The sequence below is a fragment of the Ictalurus furcatus genome, chromosome 2 (assembly GCF_023375685.1).
Source record: "Ictalurus furcatus strain D&B chromosome 2, Billie_1.0, whole genome shotgun sequence".
Taxonomy (NCBI): domain Eukaryota; kingdom Metazoa; phylum Chordata; class Actinopteri; order Siluriformes; family Ictaluridae; genus Ictalurus; species Ictalurus furcatus.
The window spans coordinates 23502472-23521557 of NC_071256.1; the positions used below are offsets into that span (position 1 = coordinate 23502472).

General features: G+C 38.2%; 1 protein-coding gene across 1 annotated transcript; it reads left to right on the top strand.

Moving 5' to 3' along the window:
• Positions 1–223: 223 nt before the first annotated feature.
• Positions 224–17865, top strand: LOC128625553 (baculoviral IAP repeat-containing protein 5). The gene is made up of 4 exons (XM_053653975.1): positions 224–543; positions 853–962; positions 4730–4847; positions 16429–17865. Exons 1-4 carry the CDS (start codon positions 439–441, stop codon positions 16516–16518), a joined length of 423 nt encoding a protein of 140 aa, XP_053509950.1. The 5' UTR covers positions 224–438; the 3' UTR covers positions 16519–17865.
• Positions 17866–19086: the final 1221 nt, after the last annotated feature.

A 19086-nucleotide genomic window follows, 5' to 3' on the forward strand; every position in this document is an offset into this window, starting at 1 on the left:
TTCATACTAAAAGTATGAATGAAAACTTCCATTGTGATTTCATGGGTACTTTAAATAATCAGCCTAATAAATTACGCATGGAAGAACATTTATAAATTTACTTTTTAATTAATTCAATGACTGAGCCTTTGGGAAATAATTAAAATCAGTTTGATTAAAAAAATACAACCTTTATAGTAATTTGAATTAAATGTTTCTTTTTGACAGCATATTAATGACTTTTACGCGTTGGTGAAGTACAGCAACGGGGTTGCGTGATGACGTTTCAACCGGTTACGTTTCAACCAATCAGAGGAGACGTCGCTCTTGAAGCCTAAAATTCAAAAGTGATAGCTGTTGATGTTAGCTGACTGTTTTGCTAGCTTGGTTTTTAACACTGTGATAGAACTTCTGAACTAATTAGCGCCTTTTTTTTTTTTTTTTTGCTTTTTTCAAAACATGGAGTTTATGAACGAAGATTTAAAAATGTACTTTTACGAGAACAGGTTAGCTTCTTATTCAGGGTGGCCGTTTGATGAGGACTGCGCCTGCACGTCGGATAATGTGAGTAGCGTTAATTTTACCTGGAAGCCATTGTAACTAAAGAAGAATGTGAGCCAGAAAGTGCGGAGGGAGAATTGACTTAAATGTGCACGGATGTTTGGAGAAATTACGATTAAACGTTTTTTAAGTTGTATTTTTCAGTGTGTAACTAAATATTTGAATACAGAGTGTACTGTGTTATAGATATATAGATGTTATAGAAGGTGTAAACAAGGCAACTTAACGGTGTTCTAATTCAAATCTATGAATATATCTACGACGAAATAATACAGCAAAACCTAATTTCCTGTGTGCAATTACACCTTCCAGATGGCCAAAGCTGGTTTCATCCACAAACCCACTGAAAACAGTCCGGATGTGGCCCAGTGCTTCTTCTGCTTTAAAGAGCTGGAGGGTTGGGAGCCTGAGGATGATCCTCTGTAAGTAACTCTAAAGTCACCACATGTCTCACTTGGATAGTCTTTCTGCATGTGCCTGTAGTTTGTTGTTGTTGTTGTTGTTGTTGTTGTCGTTGTTGTCGTCGTCACTACGTCTATGTTGTATAGGAGAGCTTATAGCTCTGTACTGCAAAATGGCACAACTCGATGAGGATCTGTTGCTTTCACAGTAGAAGTAGGAGTGCAATTCATTAGGGGCATTCAATATAATTAGTATTCTGGAGCCACAATTCAATGATAAATTGAACTGTTACACGTTGATGCAGCTCGGTTTTTGTTTATACAGCCTACAATGCAATACAATTTGTCTGTCCACTATCAGTGTTTAAAACCTCATTTCTGTCCATTATGAACAGCGACGTTGGAACAGATGTCAGCCAGCAACAAATGTTTATAATATTTACATATTCAGTGGTGCAAAAATGTACATTTAAAAAACAAAATAGTTTTTTCAGTCATTTATTCAACAGAAATATCAATAGATGTGTGGAAAAAAAGAAAAGTAAGTACACCCTTATTCTCAGAAGCTAGTATTGCCCTCTTTAGCAGAAATAACTTCTTGTAGGCGTTTTGCATAATTGTCCACCTGGCTTGCTGGAACTTTTGATCACTCTTAAATGCAATATTCTTTCAGTTGCAAGATGTTTGAGGGTTTTCTTGCATGTACTGCATGCACTACTTCAATGGGATTCAAATTTGGTCTTTGACTAGGCCATTCCACAACCATCTATTTCTTCTTTTTGAGCCATTCCTTGGTGGATTTGGTAATGTGCTTAGGATCATTATCCTGTTCAATATTCAACTTTTGGACAGATGGCTTTACATTATCTTCAAGTTGAATAAGTGGATGCAAGCTGTCCAGTTCCTGAGGCAGCGAAGCAACCTCAAACTATGACATTTCCACCACCATGCTTCACAGTTGGTATGAGGTGTTTCTCCTGAAAAGCTGTCTTTGGTCTGCACCAAACATGTCTGCTGTTACTGTGGCCAAACAACTTTATCTTTGATTCGTGTGTCCAGAGCACATTATTCCAAAAGGCCTGGTCTTTGCCTATATGCCCACTGGCAAACTGTAGTCTTGCAAAGGCTTTTTCCTGGCACGCCTCCCATTCAGCTCAAATTTGTGCAATCTCTTTCTGATTGCAGATGCATGCACTTGAAACCATCAGTTGCAAGACTTTCTAACAGATCCTGTGATTAAATTCACCTGACTGGATTTTGTTGCGCTCAAACAAACCCGCGCCAAACTAACAGATAGCACCATATCAGGTTTGATTGTGATTGTCATTTGTGTATTAACATAAAATCTCCCGCTATATGGTAAGCTATAAATTCAAATGAATATTGAAACTGTTTTATTATTATGATGATTTTTTAAAATTATTATTTGTAGTAGTATTACAACATTTGTATAAAAAAATGTTGTACTTTGTACTTGTCATAGTGCCCACTCAAGCAGAAATATTAATGTGGCGGGTGATGTGACACTACAGCAGGTGGTAGTTTGCCACCGCAGTGGTGTGGTTGTCATGGCCACTGTCACAGCCCTAGGAATTTCAGATAATTTGGAGATCTTTTTAAATTCCTTGCTGTTTTTTGTTCATTTAAATTGTGAAAATTACCGCAAAATGTCATTTTCATGTGTCATTTCATAGTGTATCAACTTTATTAATAGGCACAATTTCAAAGAGGATCAAATGATTGCTTGTCAAAATATGTAAAAACAAAATTCTATGGGGTGTACTTATTTATTTCATATGACTGTATGCGATTAATCAGACATATACACAAACATAATATTACAACTTGCTTCTGCACAAAATTACGTGATTGCACAAGTGAACCTGAACATAAGTAAGGCGCTGGGTAGAATGGTAAGTCGCATAGTGAATACACTCTTTCAGTAACAACGCACTAAAACACGGACAATGAATAACTAAAGCATAAAGAATTCACCATATTGTATTAAAGTAATGTACTCATTGTAATGTTATTATTGCAGGAGATCAGGTTTTCACAGCAAGAGCAGTTTTTACATGGTTTTGTTCATGCATGTTTAAGTTAATATATGAATGTGTGAATATTTGGTTTAATTTTTGCATTTTCTCATCAACTAATATTTTATGCCATTTTAGTCAGAGTAAAATGAACTAAAATTAATCAGTATGACTATGAAATATTGATTAAATTTAAAGGATGTTTTTGTCGTTCCAATTCTAGTGTCTGAATATTCTTAAGAATGAAAAGTTTATTGCTCTTTGAAAGGATGTACTTGCATTATTCTGCTATTATATTATCATTATATCAGTGACATAAAATGGTCTTATTATTTATCATTATATCACTTATCGCAGTTACTTCTTGGACAGTATATCATCCAACAAAAGTAGTGACAGGCCTACGTCATATAAGTGTTCAGATATGTCACATGTTATCACTCGCTCCTTGAGTGGCTGCCTGTCACACACATGTTTGTGTTGGAGTGTAAACCGGATTGAAAGAGTATAACATTGGACTATAAGAGCAAAAAGCATTTAGGACTGATTCAGTATCTGCATTAGCGATGGATCTCCATCACCAATGCAGATACACAGGAGTCTACATGGCAGAACACAGAGAGGTTACAGCTGAGCACCTGAGGAGAGGTTTTGCTTTTTCACCTGGTACTCAGTAACTGACAGTCAAACTAATCTGTGCAAAACTGATTCTGCAATGTTAAACATTTAATTATACTCTTAGAAGCATGAATACTTGGGCCACATCCCAAACCACAAATGAGTGTACTTATGGTTGTTATGCTTTCACTTTTTCCAGCAGTCCTGGGTGCTGAGTGTTCACTTTCTCAGTGACTGACTCCTGAAACTGACAATACCTCAAAATATGTATTTCAGTCTCTGCAATTTAGCTTTTTTTTGTGATTGTTGTGGCCAAAAATACTGGATTTTGCTGCAGCTTTTTTTCCCCAAACTTTGCGATGCGCTTTTGTTTACATAAAAATGAATGTCACCATGTCATGTTCGGCGATTAGATGGATGCAAATGCAGTTAAAATGTTTTAATTGAAAGATAGGCAGACAAATCCAAATTGTGTATCAAAATCAGTAAACGGAACACGGGCACAGGACGGGCGATCAGTGGAGAGCAAAAAAAGCTGGGAAAATCCAAATACACATGACAAAATGGAGCTAGGTCAATAGCTTGGAGAATAATGAAAAGTCAGGTAGCAAAACATTGAACTGCGCTCAGCGTGAGGGGGAGAGTCCTTTCCATAACATTGCACTAAAACACAGACAGTAAATAACTAAATCATAAAGAATTCACAATGCTGTATTACAATAATGTACTCCTTGTAATTTTGTTATTTCTGGAGATCAGGTTTTCACAACAAAGGCAGTTTTCTTTCTTTTTTTTTGGGATGCATGTTTAAGTTAATATGTACGGAGCTTACAAAACCGAGGGTACGGATTAAAAATCTGAGGGCATGGTTTACACATGATGTTAATTATGATATGACATTGATTGACTAAATTTAAATGATATTTTTGTCAGAAGACAAAAACTAGGCTATTATATTATTGTTATATCGGTGGCATAAAAGTGTCTTAAAATGACAATATCGTTTATCACAACTACTTCTGTGACAATATATCATCCAATAATTTTAGTTACCGTGACAGGCCTACATAAGAGAAGCAGGAAGTGAAAGCTAATGATCTGTCGAGTGGCCATTAATTTATTCTTTTTCTTCAGCAAGGAACACAAGTCTCACTCTCCAACTTGCAATTTCATTCTGCTGAAAAAGCCAGTGGAGGAGCTCACAGTGGAGGAGATTCTGAAGCTGCAGAAAGAGAGGCAAAAGTTCCACATTGTGAGTAGTACTTGGTTATGTAAAGCATTAGGCTATGCTGCACTGTACATTATAACTGATGTTTCCTTGTAGCTGTAGTGTGTGTGTGTGTGTGTGTGTGTGTGTGTGTGTGTGTGTGTGTTCCATATTCATGTTTAGAATTCAGAACCCTCACAACATATCCATAAATATGGATACTGCAGAACTCTCAGTTGGGCGAGCATTGATTTTCCTTTTAAAGAGCTCAGTTAGTACCAGGGAATTGAGACTGTTCATTATCATCACGTGATCGGTAAACATCCAGACTGAATTGTATGTGCTTTAATCAAGAAGGGATTAGTCTGTGGATTATTAGATAATGGGATGTCAGATTCAGCACTGCAGCATGTCTTTCTTTAAACTACAATGTGTAAACACTTTACAAAACATGTTAGAAAGGTAGAAGTATCTTCAGCTACATTCACACTACAGGCAGACAAATATCTGCTATATATGGACCAAATATCTTTTTCTTCATATGTGGCCTTTTTCGTGACTATACAGAATTCATCTGAAATTTTCTATTCCGATTTGGGCTGCTTTCATGTGTGTCACTGAAATCCCAAAATTCCATGCTGAATACTGATGAGTGTTTCAGGCAAAATTATTATTCAAATTTCCAATCTGCTCCACCTAATGTGGAACTTTACAAGAGATGTGTGTGGGGAGCTAGATGCATGAGCCAAGCATAATTTTTCATATTTGGTTGATCTTTTCACTGGTTTATAGTAATGCATCTGCATTTTGGAGGGAGTTGTGCACAGGCAGTATCCATCTCTACTCGCCGAACATGACATTGTGACATTCATTCTTACGTAAATAAATAAGCATGGAAACACAACGGGCAATATCGAGGTCAGCAAAAATTGATCGAGGTCATGTCCATATATGATACGATATCATGGTGTACAAGTTCATGTTTGTGTGTAATGTGAATATATTAAGTAGGGGCCAGAAAATAAACAATTAATGAGTCTTGCAGAATCGATGCACATGATGAAGTGGACCAATGCCAAATCTGGGATTCAAATGTAGATAGTGAACAGCTTGGAATGTATTTTTTCAGATTATTATTCTACAGAAAAAGATGGAATTTTAATAAAATGCCATATAATAAGCTATTGAATACTGTCTCTGAATTTTTATATACTAAAAATTGTATTTGTGGTTTTATATCTAGTTATTTACTATTTAGAGCTGCATCTAATAAACTATAATCAGTTGATCTGTATTAATTTTTAATTAAATTAAATTTAATGATTCATATTTTTTACTTACTTTTTTTTTTAAAGGTTCATTTTAACTTCCAGCATTTTGAGTAAACGGGTTATTCCTTCAACAGTGCTGTTCCAAACAGTGTGAAGATTGAAAGTTATAAAACAAAAAAGAATGTATGCTATAATCGTGTCCAATAACAAAAATATAATATATAAAATAATTAGCAAAAATGATGTCTTCAGTTTGAAATGAGCTAAGCTGTGTATAAATAGAGAAGAATATCAAACTAATTGTTAGCAGGACATTTGGAGGTATAATTATAAAGTGCAAAACTTCACATTACAGCTCTTTTTGCATTGTTCTTAAAACAAAAATGAGCTTGTCTTAAAGTTTGAAATGAGCGAAAGTTCCAAGGGTGGGCAATCTTATCCGGAAAGGGCCGGTGTGGGTGCAGGTTTTCATTCCAACCGAGCAGAAGCCACACCTGAATCTAATGAAAGCCAAGATCAACTGATTAAACAGGTGGAATCAGGTGTGGCTCCTGCTTGGTTGGAATGAAAACCTACACCCACACTGGCCCTTTCCGGATAAGATTGCCCACCCTTGAGCTAAGCTGTTTATAAGTAAATAATGAAAAATATACAACTAAATGTTACACATGCATAATTATTCCCTCCTACAAAATATTGCATTGCAATACAACACTGTTAGCATATCCACAAGGTCTGGGCTTAGGCTGGTTCTCTTCTTGGAAGCTATACTGCCTGCTGGGGAGAAGAGGCATTCAGGTGGTGTATTGAGGTGCCAGGGAGATAGAAGTAGGACTTTGCACACACGGCCAAGGTGGGATATCCATCCTCATTAGCTTTCCACCAATGGAGTTGATTTTCTTCCTTGGAAAGTACTTCCAATGTAAGTCAGGACTTTATTCCTAACTTGGCCCTTGAGATCATCCATAGCTCCCCTCTCTATTTTCTTCATCACTGCTGGTTCCAGAAACGAGGATTAACAGGAAATTTATGTCCAGCAGCTGTTGTAATGGTTGAGGTTGTGCTGGTTTGAGCACAGAAACTATCATGCTGCTGCTGATCCACTTCCATTCTCGCTGCTAGTGCCTGTGGTAGTACTTTGGCTTGCACATTGAAGACTTTTTCCTCAGGTGTCAGAAACATCAGTCTTCTGAACCTTTGGTCCAGGGCAGAGGAGAGGATCACTTTGTTTGGCCTTGTGTCGGAGAAATCAGTCTCCTCCTTCCGTTGCTGTAAATGGCGTTTTTGATTTTTGGCCGAAAGAGAAAAAAGGCCAAAAATATATGCAGTCCCGTCCCTCATTGCTCGGCGCTCAGATTTCACTCTCCATCAAGCAGATGGTTAATGTTGCATTGCAACATTATTAGATCTACGATTTAAAGAACATTACTTTGACGTGGAGAAAAAGCAGTGTGCGTGGGAAATGAAACAGGCAGAGCTGGAGGTGATGAATGCATCTGTTGAAGGATCGACGCGCATCACAGAGCAAAGTGTGCCAGAGAAACGGGTGCGTACAAATGATGAGGCACAAACTCCCTCAGTTTCTGACATGTTTGAGATTCTAGAGGAAAGCACCTGATCCACAGCAAGCACAGCTACGCTGTCCATTGCTTGTGCGGATTGCACGCAGGTATTTATATGCCCCAAGCACCAGCTCAGAGAGTGAGAGACTATTCAGTGCAGCTCCTCATGTTCTTGATGAGAAGAGAGGAGAGAACAGTCTCCTGCCAGAAAGCTGAGCAACTTTTGTTCTTGAAGAGAGACCTGCCACTTTTGCTTAACCCTCTTACCCCTTAGTTCCCACAGTATTATGTCCCACGACCCTATATTCCCCATAGAAACAGCACGCCAACCCTGAGTTCCCAGGCCAAAATTGGCCCTAAAATCAACATTTTAATTTTAACATTTTTAGGCCTTGAAACAACTTATAATAATGTATTTGTGTAATATTACTTTGAAAATGAAGCAGTTCAGTGTTTTACTCCACTTAGAGCACAATTCTTAACTAGAGAAATGACGAAAAATGCTCGCTAAAATCCTTATACTCATTTAGAAGTACCATACCATCAGTGTGGTCAATGCCTTTGAATAAATTCAAGTAAATAATAAATAAATAAATGCATTTTTGTGCCAAAAGTCAAGTTTCTGGTGATGATCAGACCAGCAGGTAGTGTTTTCACGAATGCACAGAAATGGTCCCGTTATGACTCCAAACCCCTGCAGTGTCGGTCGCACTGGTTGATGCTGAAGATGAAGACTGATCAGGGTCTGAATCAGGAGAGTTTGCGTCTCTATCAGTTTCGGTGTCGGTTTCAACATTGCCTGAACTTTCACTGCTGTCACTATCTAGAATCCTCGCTCTTGCCTGTGTAACTGTGTATGTTTTCTTTTTTTTCACTGTTTTAGATGTACCTGTGTTCACTGTAGGTGTAACTTTAGCTGGAACACGATTAGCTTTTCGCTTTGGCATTTTTAGTTCACTTCTACTATTACACCAATATTCACGATTGGATCTTCGTCGTAATGCCGGCGTAATAACGTAATCACGTCATGATGTCATCAACCTTCCGGGTTAAAAAATAATAATTAAATAAGTAAGGAATCATAGCAGAGTAATGCCGGTACACCGGCCTTACGAGGATAAAGTTTACACTGTAAAGCCGCTATATCGGCCTTACGGGTATTTGGCATAGACGACCAAGCCGGTATATCGTCCTTACGGGAATAGATCAAAGACGGGCAAGCCGGTTTTCCGGCCATACGGGGTAAGAGGGTTAAATAGAAAGCAGTCCAATTTGTGTATAGCAATTACATTAAAATTTGTGTAGCCCTGCAAAACTTTGTTCTTGACTTGAGGCTACATCTGTTGTTTACAGTTTGAGGTTGGTTTTAATTCTATTGCTGCTGTTTGGCACAATCTTTAATTAATGTGGAAATACATTTACATAAACAGAAGAAGCCTAGTTCATTACTTGACTGCTGTTTTGCATATCATTATAGATTTCTATTTACATTATTTGGATAAATTTATTTAATTGTTAAAGAACTGAATGTTAATTTCAATAAGTGTGATAATTTATTGGTTTGTAGTTTTTCAATTCCGATTCATTAAATGAATTAAGTCTAATTGTTACAATTATACAAAAAAAAAATTTTAAAATAGATTTTATAAAAAGGACCAAGTGCATCTTGAATTTTCGGTCCCGAATTTTCCTTTCTGTGCATCACTATTTGCTGTTGAAGCTGCTATGTAACGGTCACTTGGAAAGCCTGCAGTGGGTTTGAGGACTTGGGAAGTGGAGGTGCTGATTTGCCTTTCCCCACTCATTAATACAGTGGCATCTTCAAATGGTTCAAGGGCTGTGGAAAGCTCTTCTAGTAGGCTCCAGTGATCAGCTTTTAAATCAAGATCCCTTTTGCTGCTCTGGGTAATGGATGAGTTGGATAGTGTTAGAGTTAAAGGTCATCTTTTTTCAGTCAGCTTGCTAATCATGTACAATGTGATGGTCCATCTTGTGGGTATAAGCAAGCTTATGCTCAGATGTGCCTATTTGTCGCCATTTATCTCTCAGCTTGCTCTTTCAAGACTAGGGTGCTTCACTGCATTATTCAGTTGGAAGTTGTGTTTCTCCTAAAAATTGTTTGCCACCATGTTGGATCCATTATCGTGCACAGTGGTGCTAATTTTACTAGGAATGATTTAAAACCTGGCTGCTACCTCCAGCCATTTTGCAGTGTTGGATGCTGTATGCCTTTCCTCCTGTGGCATAATGGTAACGCAGGCTGTCTTCATGTTCCAATCGTGTCCATTGTAATGGCATGTAAAGCCACTGTTGGCTTCTGATGGTTGATGCATAGCACCATACATACTCCTGACACGTTGTTAAGACCAGTTTATATACCTAGCAAAAAAGTCCCTTTTTCAGGAGACTGTATTTTAAAGATAATTTTGTAAAAATCCAAATAAGCTTTAAAGATCTTTATTGGAAAGGGTTTAAGCAATGTTTTTAATGCTTCAATGAACCATAAACAATGATTGCACATGCACCTGTAGAACAGTCCTTACACGAACAGTTTACACGCGGTGGGCAATTAAGTTCACAGTTACAATAACTTCGGACACCTCTGAAAAACACCAGATAAAAGATGACTATGGTTCCTGCTCACCTGCGTGAACATGCCATAGGCTTGCTGTAGGGAGGCATGAGGACTGCAGATGTGGCCAGAGCAATAAGCTGCAAAATTACACGTAACCATGTGTCCCCCAGACGTGATCGAGAGCTTGCAAATGCTTTGGTGGAAGAGTGGGGTAACCTCTCACAGCAAGAACTGACAAATCTGGTGCAGTCCATGAGGATGAGATGCACTGTAGTACTTAAAGCAGCTGGAGGACACCAGATACTCACTGTTACTGTTGATATCGACCCAACTTTGTTCAGGGACTCATTATTCCATTTCTGTTCATCAAATGTCTGTGAAACTTGTTCAGTTTGTGTCTCAGTTGTTGAATGTTATGTTAATACAAATAATTACACGTTACGAAATTTGCTGGAAATAAAAGCAGTTTAATTTGAGAGCACGTTCTTTTTTTTAGCCGAGTATACTTGATGCACAGCAACCATAAAGCACCTCCTCTGCAGTCGGTGTGGAATCTTTAAATTTTTATTTAATTTCTGTGGCTAACAGGACTTCAGAATGATGAACGTATACGTCTATAATGTTTTTGGAAAATATGCTTTCAGAAGTATATTTAGTAGAAAATATTAAATGTACATTTTGGGTTGCTACACATGCAGTGAAATGAATAAATAATATGCATTTCATAAATCTGTGCTTACTTTTGAGAATGATGAAGTTTGTTCTTATTCATTCTCGTAAATCTATTAAAGTTAAGATTATCGTTACTGGTTCTTTCTGTTTGATATTGTGACCACCTGTCAAGCACAATCTCTAACCTTTAAACACTGCACAATGTAAACAGCCTATTTAATTTAATGTTATAAAAAAAGATTTCCATCAGCAGTGTTGGTAGTAATTAAATTTATTAATGTTGATTTGCTTCTTGTTTCACTTCTAGCCATAATAATTGTTGTTTTATGCATGACATTATTCTTTTCCTATTTGGATCACTTTTACAAATCCAAACACAACCAGTCTGAAAAGACACTTCAGAATTCCTATGACTTGTCGTTCGTCCCTGCATCTGTGTTTCACTTTCACTCAGTCACTTACTTTCAGTAACTGCTCTATCCTAGTCAGTGTTGTGGTGTATCCAGAGCCTATCCCAGGAAAACTGGGTGTATTCCTGCCTCAGGCCTTGGATGGGACACCCGTCCATCACAGGGCATCATGCGTGTGCACACACATTCACATACTCATCTACACCTACAAGCAATATACAGTATCTCACAAAAGTGAGTACACCCCTCACATTTTTGTAAATATTTGATTATATCTTTTCATGTACAACACTGAAGAAATGACACTTTGCTACAATGTAAAGTAGTGAGTGTACAGCTTGTATAACAGTGTAAATTTGCTGTCCCCTCAAAATAACTCAACACACAGCCATTAATGTCTGAACCGCTGGCAACAAAAGTGAGTACACCCCTAAGTGAAAATGTCCAAATTGGGTCCAAAGTGTCAATATTTTGTGTGGCCACCATTATTTTCCAGCACTACCTTAACCCTCTTGGGCATGGAGTTCATCAGAGCTTCACAATTTGCCACTGGAGTCCTCTTCCACTCCTCCATGACGACATCACAAAGCTGGTGGATGTTAGAGACCTTGTTCTCCTCCACCTTCTGTTTGAGGATGCCCTACAGATGCTCAATAGGGTTTAGGTCTGGAGACATGCTTGGCCATCACCTTCACCCTCAGCTTCTTTAGCAAGGTATTGGTCGTCTTGGAGGTGTGTTTGGGGTCGTTATCATGCTGCAATACATGCTGGGATCATGCTCTGCATCAGTATGTCACAGTACATGTTGGCATTTATGGTTCCCTCGTTGAACTGTAGCTCCCCAGTGCCGGCAGCACTCATGCAGCCCCAGACCATGACCCTCCCACCACCATGCTTGACTGTAGGCAAGACACACTTGTCTTTGTACTCCTCACCTGGTTGCCGCCACACACGCTTGACACCATCTGAACCAAATAAGTTTATCTTGGTCTCATCAGACCACAGGACATGGTTCCAGTAATCCATGTCCTTAGTCTGCTTGTCTTCAGCAAACTGTTTGCGGGCTTTCTTGTGCATCATCTTTAGAAGAGGCTTCCTTCTGGGACGACAGCCATGCAGACCTATTTGATGCAGTGTGCAGCGTATGGTCTGAGCACTGACAGGCTGACCCCCCACCACTTCAACGTCTGCAGCAATGCTGGCAGCACTCATACGTCTATTTCCCAAAGACAACCTCTGGATATGACGCTGAGCACGTGCACTCAAATTCTTTGGTCGACCATGGCGGGGCCTGTTCTGAGTGGAACCTGTCCTGTTAAACCGCTGTATGGTCTTGGCCACAGTGCTGCAGCTCAGTGTCAGGGTCTTACAATCTTCTTATAGCCTAGGCCATCTTTATGTAGAGCAACAATTCTTTTTTTTTTTCAGATCCTCATAGAGTTCTTTGCCATGAGGTGCTATGTTGAACTTCCAGTGACCAGTATGAGGGAGTGTGAGAGCAATGACACCAAATTTAACACACCTGCTCCCCATTCACACCTGAGACCTTGTAACACTAACAAGTCGCATGACACCGGGGAGGGAAAATGGCTAATTGGGCCCAATTTGGACATTTTCACTTAGGGGTGTACTAACTTTTGTTGCCAGCGGTTTAGACGTTAATGGCTGTGTGTTGAGTTATTTTGAGGGGACAGCAAATTTACACTGTTAAACAAGCTGTACACTCACTACTTTACATTGTAGCAAAGTGTCATTTCTTCAATGTTGTCACATGAAAAGATATAATCAAATATTTACAAAAATGTGAGGGGTGTTCTCACTTTTGTGAGATACTGTAGTGTCGTACATTTCACCTGCTGGCAAGTTTTTGGGAGGTGAGCGAAAACCCAAACGGACACAGGAGAACGTGAACAGAAACTCCACATAGGCAGTATCTCTCAGGATCACACGGATGCCTGTAACCGTTAGACTGCAGCACTGCCTACCTATGCTGCTGTGCCCCCATGTTGTGCCCCCATATAACCTGCCCCAGGTCCTTAGTAATTTGTATGCAAGTCTTTAAACAATACCCCTCAGGACAACTTCCCTTCCCAGATGCACCAGAGAGGGAAAGTATTGTGTAGGCCTGCATTTCAGTTCATTAAAAAAATATGAACACATGCCTTTAGATAAATGGGTATTTTCGTGATCCTGAGGGGAAATTGCAGTATTACTTGTGAAAGAAAACAGCACAGTCCACACAAGACATATCTTAATATTTACAAGAACAAATAGAGGTAAAAGATAAAGATAAATAAAAGATAATAACAGCAAGAAAGAAGTAAAAGCAATTTAAATAATAAGATTCCAGAATAATGATAAAGAATGGTTACAAGAAGTAGTTACACATAGATAATAGGAGAACATTGTACAGTAAGAGATTGCTGATGCTCTGCAGTAAATCTTTGTTAGAGGATGATAATTATTGCTTGTTATGGCTAAAAGGTTGTTAAATGAAATGTAAAATAGTAGAGCTGAACTTTCATTTCTATTTAAATTAGAACTCAAGTGATTGTTAGGGCTTCAATGATGACTCCATATCATATGGTCAATGGTTTAAGTACAATTAAGTAAACAGTTTAGATTAATCTTATTTAGCATCGCCAAGTTGGCAAAAACTAAGCAAATTAAGCTAAACAATTATCTTCCTTGTCTGGAAACCAGCAGGTACACTGTAGGTAAACTTATTTATTATTTAAAAAAAAAATCATTATTATTAATAATTTTTTTTTTTTTTTTTTTTTTGAATGTGGCTCAGTAGTGAGAGTAGAAGGTGCAGACTGATGACATCAGGTAACAGTGATTGGTTGAAAGGAATGTTTTTCCAGGGACATACTCTACTTGAAGTCTTCAGGCAGGGAACAGGGTAAACGGTAACACTGTGTATGTATTTAAAAATTGTATTTGGTAAAGCTTTCTGTAAGGAGAAATTTAACATTTATGGAGGGTGTCAGGACTTTGTGACAGAGTTTTCTGCTACAAGATGACCCCCACCCCCCAAAAAATTTGCTTTCATTTACTTAAAAATGAAGTGGGGATACTCTGGTGCAATATCCATCTCACCACCCTGTTGTTGATTACTTTCCTATAACAGCATGCCCTGTTGTTTTCCTGTGTCTTCCTTCCTAATTATTTCCCCAATCCTACCAGACTTATAACCAGTGCATAGCTAAAACAATCAATATAAAGGCTTCTGGTGCATATAACTCCCCGAAATTCTCAGCCCTGACGGAATACATGCTCAGATCAGCTAAAGCTTTGCCTAAAAAGAAAATGCCAGTCTCCACCCTGGATGACCCATTGATCTGTTATGATGGGGTGCCTGAAAAATCTAGTCATGTAATTCATACACAGTAATATCCCCAACACACTCGACCCATTTCAGTTACTCTATTACCACAGTGGCTTAGTAGATGATACCATCTCACTCGCTCTGCATTTGACCCTGACACATTTGGACAAGAAAAGCACATGTCAGGATGCTGTTGGTCGACTACAGTTCAGCATTTAAAAGAGTTGTTGTAAATTGGTGTTGAAACCTGAGGTGGCCTGGGTCTGTTCAGCTCCATCTGCAACTGGGCATTGGATGTTATGTCTTATAGACCTAACAGTAAAGATTGGCAACAGGATATTATCCACACTGATGGTTAGTACAGGAACGCCTCAGGGATGCTGCCTCAGCCTGCTGTTGTGGAGTCTGTTCACCTGTGACTTTAGCCAGATTCATTGGCAGAAATATCAGAGTTCACGGATGACACCAAAGAGATCCGGGGGGGGGGCGGTTATAATGATGAGTCTGCGTACAGGAGGGAGATTCTCAACCTGTCCACCTGGTGCCACAACAACCTGGCTCTGAATGTAAGCAGTTCTCATGAGCTAATTGTGGACTTCAGGAAAAACAGAAGGGCTCATGGTCCTGTCACCACAAACAGTTCACCTGTGGAAATCAAGATTCCTGGGTGTTCAGCTGTCAGACTCCCCATTTGGGCCCTAAACATCAGCAGCATCCTCAAAAAAGATACAGCAGCATCAGTTCTTGCTAAGGAGACTTGCACAGCAAACCTGGTCAGTTTTTACCAGTCCACAATAGAGAGTGTCCTGACTGGGTGCATTACAGTCTGACTGCACGTGACCAAAAACTTCACAGGACAGTGAGAACTGCATCAAAAAACATTGGCACAGATCTCCCACCTCTCCAGCAGATTTATAGCAAGCACTGGCATAGTATCATTTCTCCTACCTCCCAACTCAAGGACCGCTTATTACCTCAGGCCGTAAGGATTCTCAAAATCAACCGTTTACTGACTCTGGCTTTTCCATTTCTACCACTCTTGACTGAACCTCTTGTGTAACCGCAAATAGAATCTCATCTTACATATGACATCTTGTACATCTCAATACATGTGCATTTTGCACTATTTCACTTTATACATACTACTAGATCATAAATTTCTTTCAGAAATATCTCCTCAATGACTCTACATTTTTGATTGTTAAATAATGCATTTTAATCCATTTTCTTATTAGCCTTAGATTACTCTGGATCTCTCTGTGAATCAGTTGGTTCTGTAGCAATGATAATGTATTAGAACTAACTCATTAATATGAAGCTGTGTCTCAGCCATGCTGTAATAGAAAATGAATCCACACCTTCTGACCATTCAGATTCAAGAATTCAGTGTCCCTGAGGAACAAAAGAATATAAAGTGTTACCCAAGACAAAGCATACATAATGGCCAAAGCACAGACCACTCTGTTGTCAGAGTGTAATTTCCCTGAGCTCACATTTCTCTTTTTCCATCCAGCAATTCCATCAAGTTTCAGAGAGTTTTAGAGTACCCCTTTGAACTATTTTTTATGTCTGGGTCTATAAACATTTTGTGGCTTCTTTTTCAAGAAACTACCTGCCTTTTGTTAGTTGGCATTGCATTTTAAATCCCATCCATTGAATAGCATTATGTTTCTAATATTATGCACATTTGTATTGTGGTCTTGTGTGTATTTTTTTTAATATTTATTATTTATTTATTTATTTACTTATTTTTTTACTCTGGTTCTTCTATGCAATCTGTCTTCTGATTATGTGTTCTTTTTCAGAAAATGGCCTGCAGACAAGTAATTGAGAAGTTTGAGGAAGCAGCAAAATCGAGAAGAGGTGACATTATCAAACTAGCCATGGAAGGCTGAATGGAGATTTCTGTCTTTTCCTCCTATGATTGCTCTTTTGTTATCGGTCATGGACATGGTCCAAAGCTCCACTACCATCCTTGTGTTTACTAAAAAAAAAATTTATTAAGAGAATGACCTTATTCTTCACAACCTCTTTAATGCAGTTTTATATCAACTCCCCATGATTACAGAGGTGGATTCATACAGCCTGGCTAAGTTCCTTCTCTATATTCATGATGTTGCATGGATAATACAGCTAGATACTGTAATTGGAACTGAACAGTCCCTTAAGTTTAAGTTTTTGTCTATGTTTTCCTAGTCTGTAATGACATGAAAGCTATTATGACTTGTCATATCTTTTTATTTTATTTTATTTTTTACAAAAGTGTCCTTCAAAAGTTTCACATTTGTCATATAGTAGCACTTCAGTACATTTGCACATTTTTTTTTTCTGTGATTGCGTTATTGTTTGTGATTTTTATGTTTTTGTGATTTGCAGCAATAAATGTTACAAAATGTTTTGTTTGGTCGGTTGGTTGTTTTTGTTTTGTTTTTTGCATTTTTATTGTCCCCCCCCCCTCCCCCGTCCTAATTGTGGATTACTAATATAGAAGCCTAGCTTCTATATTACACAAACATGATCAGAGTTCCTTCTTGGCTATTATACTGGGCTTTGATGTGGACACTCTTCTCATCAGAAGTTGGGGAAAAATAGCTAAAATGCATAAAACAAGATAGTTAATGTGCCAAAAATGGGCAAAATTAAGATTCAGTCTTAAGCGTCAGTCTACAGATGCTCATGAAATAAAGAAGACTCTTCATAGCCTCTCCACCACTCTGTATATTTCCTTGAAGCTAATGGATTAATGCAGTCCTAAACTATAAACTAGTTGGAATGTTTTGTTAAAGAACATTCAATGGTAGAGATCAGGGCTTTTCAAACATTTTTCTACCAGGGACCCCCTCAGTATAGATTTACTATACTATCCAAGTATTCAAATATTAGGCTCATCATTCAAATGTGTAGCTTAATAGGTAGCACTCTATTGGACAGGTACCTGCATAGTTTCTTTATAACAACACATAAGCTCTGCATAAATATTTTATTAAAGCAATGTGGGGGAATTTATGAAAGGCTTATATCATAATGGGTACAGTAATATTGGAGGTTTTGTGCAGGTTTGTCTTTACAGGGAAGAGAGAACAGAAACCAGCAATTATTGTTATGAGGTGACTGATTAACATACTCTGTTACTTAAAATGCACCTATTATGGTTTTGGAACATGCCTAATTTTGTTTTAAAGGTCACACACTATAAAAAAAAAGATTCATTCTAAACTCCTCTTTTCAGAGAGCATACTCTGCTCTGATTAGTCAGATGTCCCAGTCTGTAGTGATTGGTCTACCGCTGTCGGTGTATTTCAAAAAGGAAACGCCCACTACCATAACGAGTTTTAGCTTTGTCTGTTTGTGAACAGCTGATGAAGACCAGAGGCGGGGCTTTTTGTTACAAACCTACATAGATTAGTACAGAAAGTAAGTTTGGAATTACTAAGGACTCGTTTCAGCTGTTCAGAATCGGTTCCTTCTTTTGGGAGTCAACAACTCCGTTGGTCGTGCGCTTTGATTTTTGAAACTTTGCAGACTTTTTACATTCACAAACAGCTCTATAACACACTACATGAAAGGTAATATTTGAAAAACCATAATAGGTTAAGTAACAGCACAATTATGACAATTTCTAGAAGATACCCAGCTTTTCCTAAGAGTTATAAATGTAAATTTGATTAACACTAGTTTGAGAGTGTTGAAATAATTTCTTTGGCTAGCCTATGAGCTTTATATGGCTTCATTTTAATACAAATCCATGCTCATAGACGGTGTCCCAAAAGTCTCCATACATAGTGAAAATTAACACTTTTAGCAAAACGTCTTCCAAACGTTTTCATACTTATATATATATTAAGATAATACTTTGTTAATCCCCAATAAACCTGATTTGCAATGGGGGTTGAATAATTTTCATTGCTCTGTACATACTATACATACATCCATGCTGAAAAAAAAAAACAACAGAAACCATCACAGAAATTCTAATGGTTTCCTCTGCAAATACCATTGTAAACCATCAGCTAACATTAAAATCATTACCATTATTGGTACTTATTGGTATCCACTAGACATAACGTGCCACCAATTGAAAGCAACAAACTACCAGTAGAGGCCCACCGGGACTAAATTGAGGATTCCATTAAAATCAATACAATTCCCATTATAACCATTAAAACCATTACAAATTCTATAAGCATTTATACTGGGGTTTTTTTCAGCAGGGATACTGTTTATAGCCTACATACAGATCTCTGGGGGTAGAGGAGCTGAAAGTGATTAATGATTCATTCTGAAGGATGAAGATGATGATGATGTATAAGGAGTTGTGGACTCGCCGTGGCTAGCTTTTAGTAGATTACAGCTGCAGAGCCGAGCGGATCTCACACACATGTGATCTGATGAAACCCTGCAGATCAGATCAAAGCCTTCAGAGATCCTGCGCTTAAAATCCATTGGGGGGTAGGGGGGGGTGT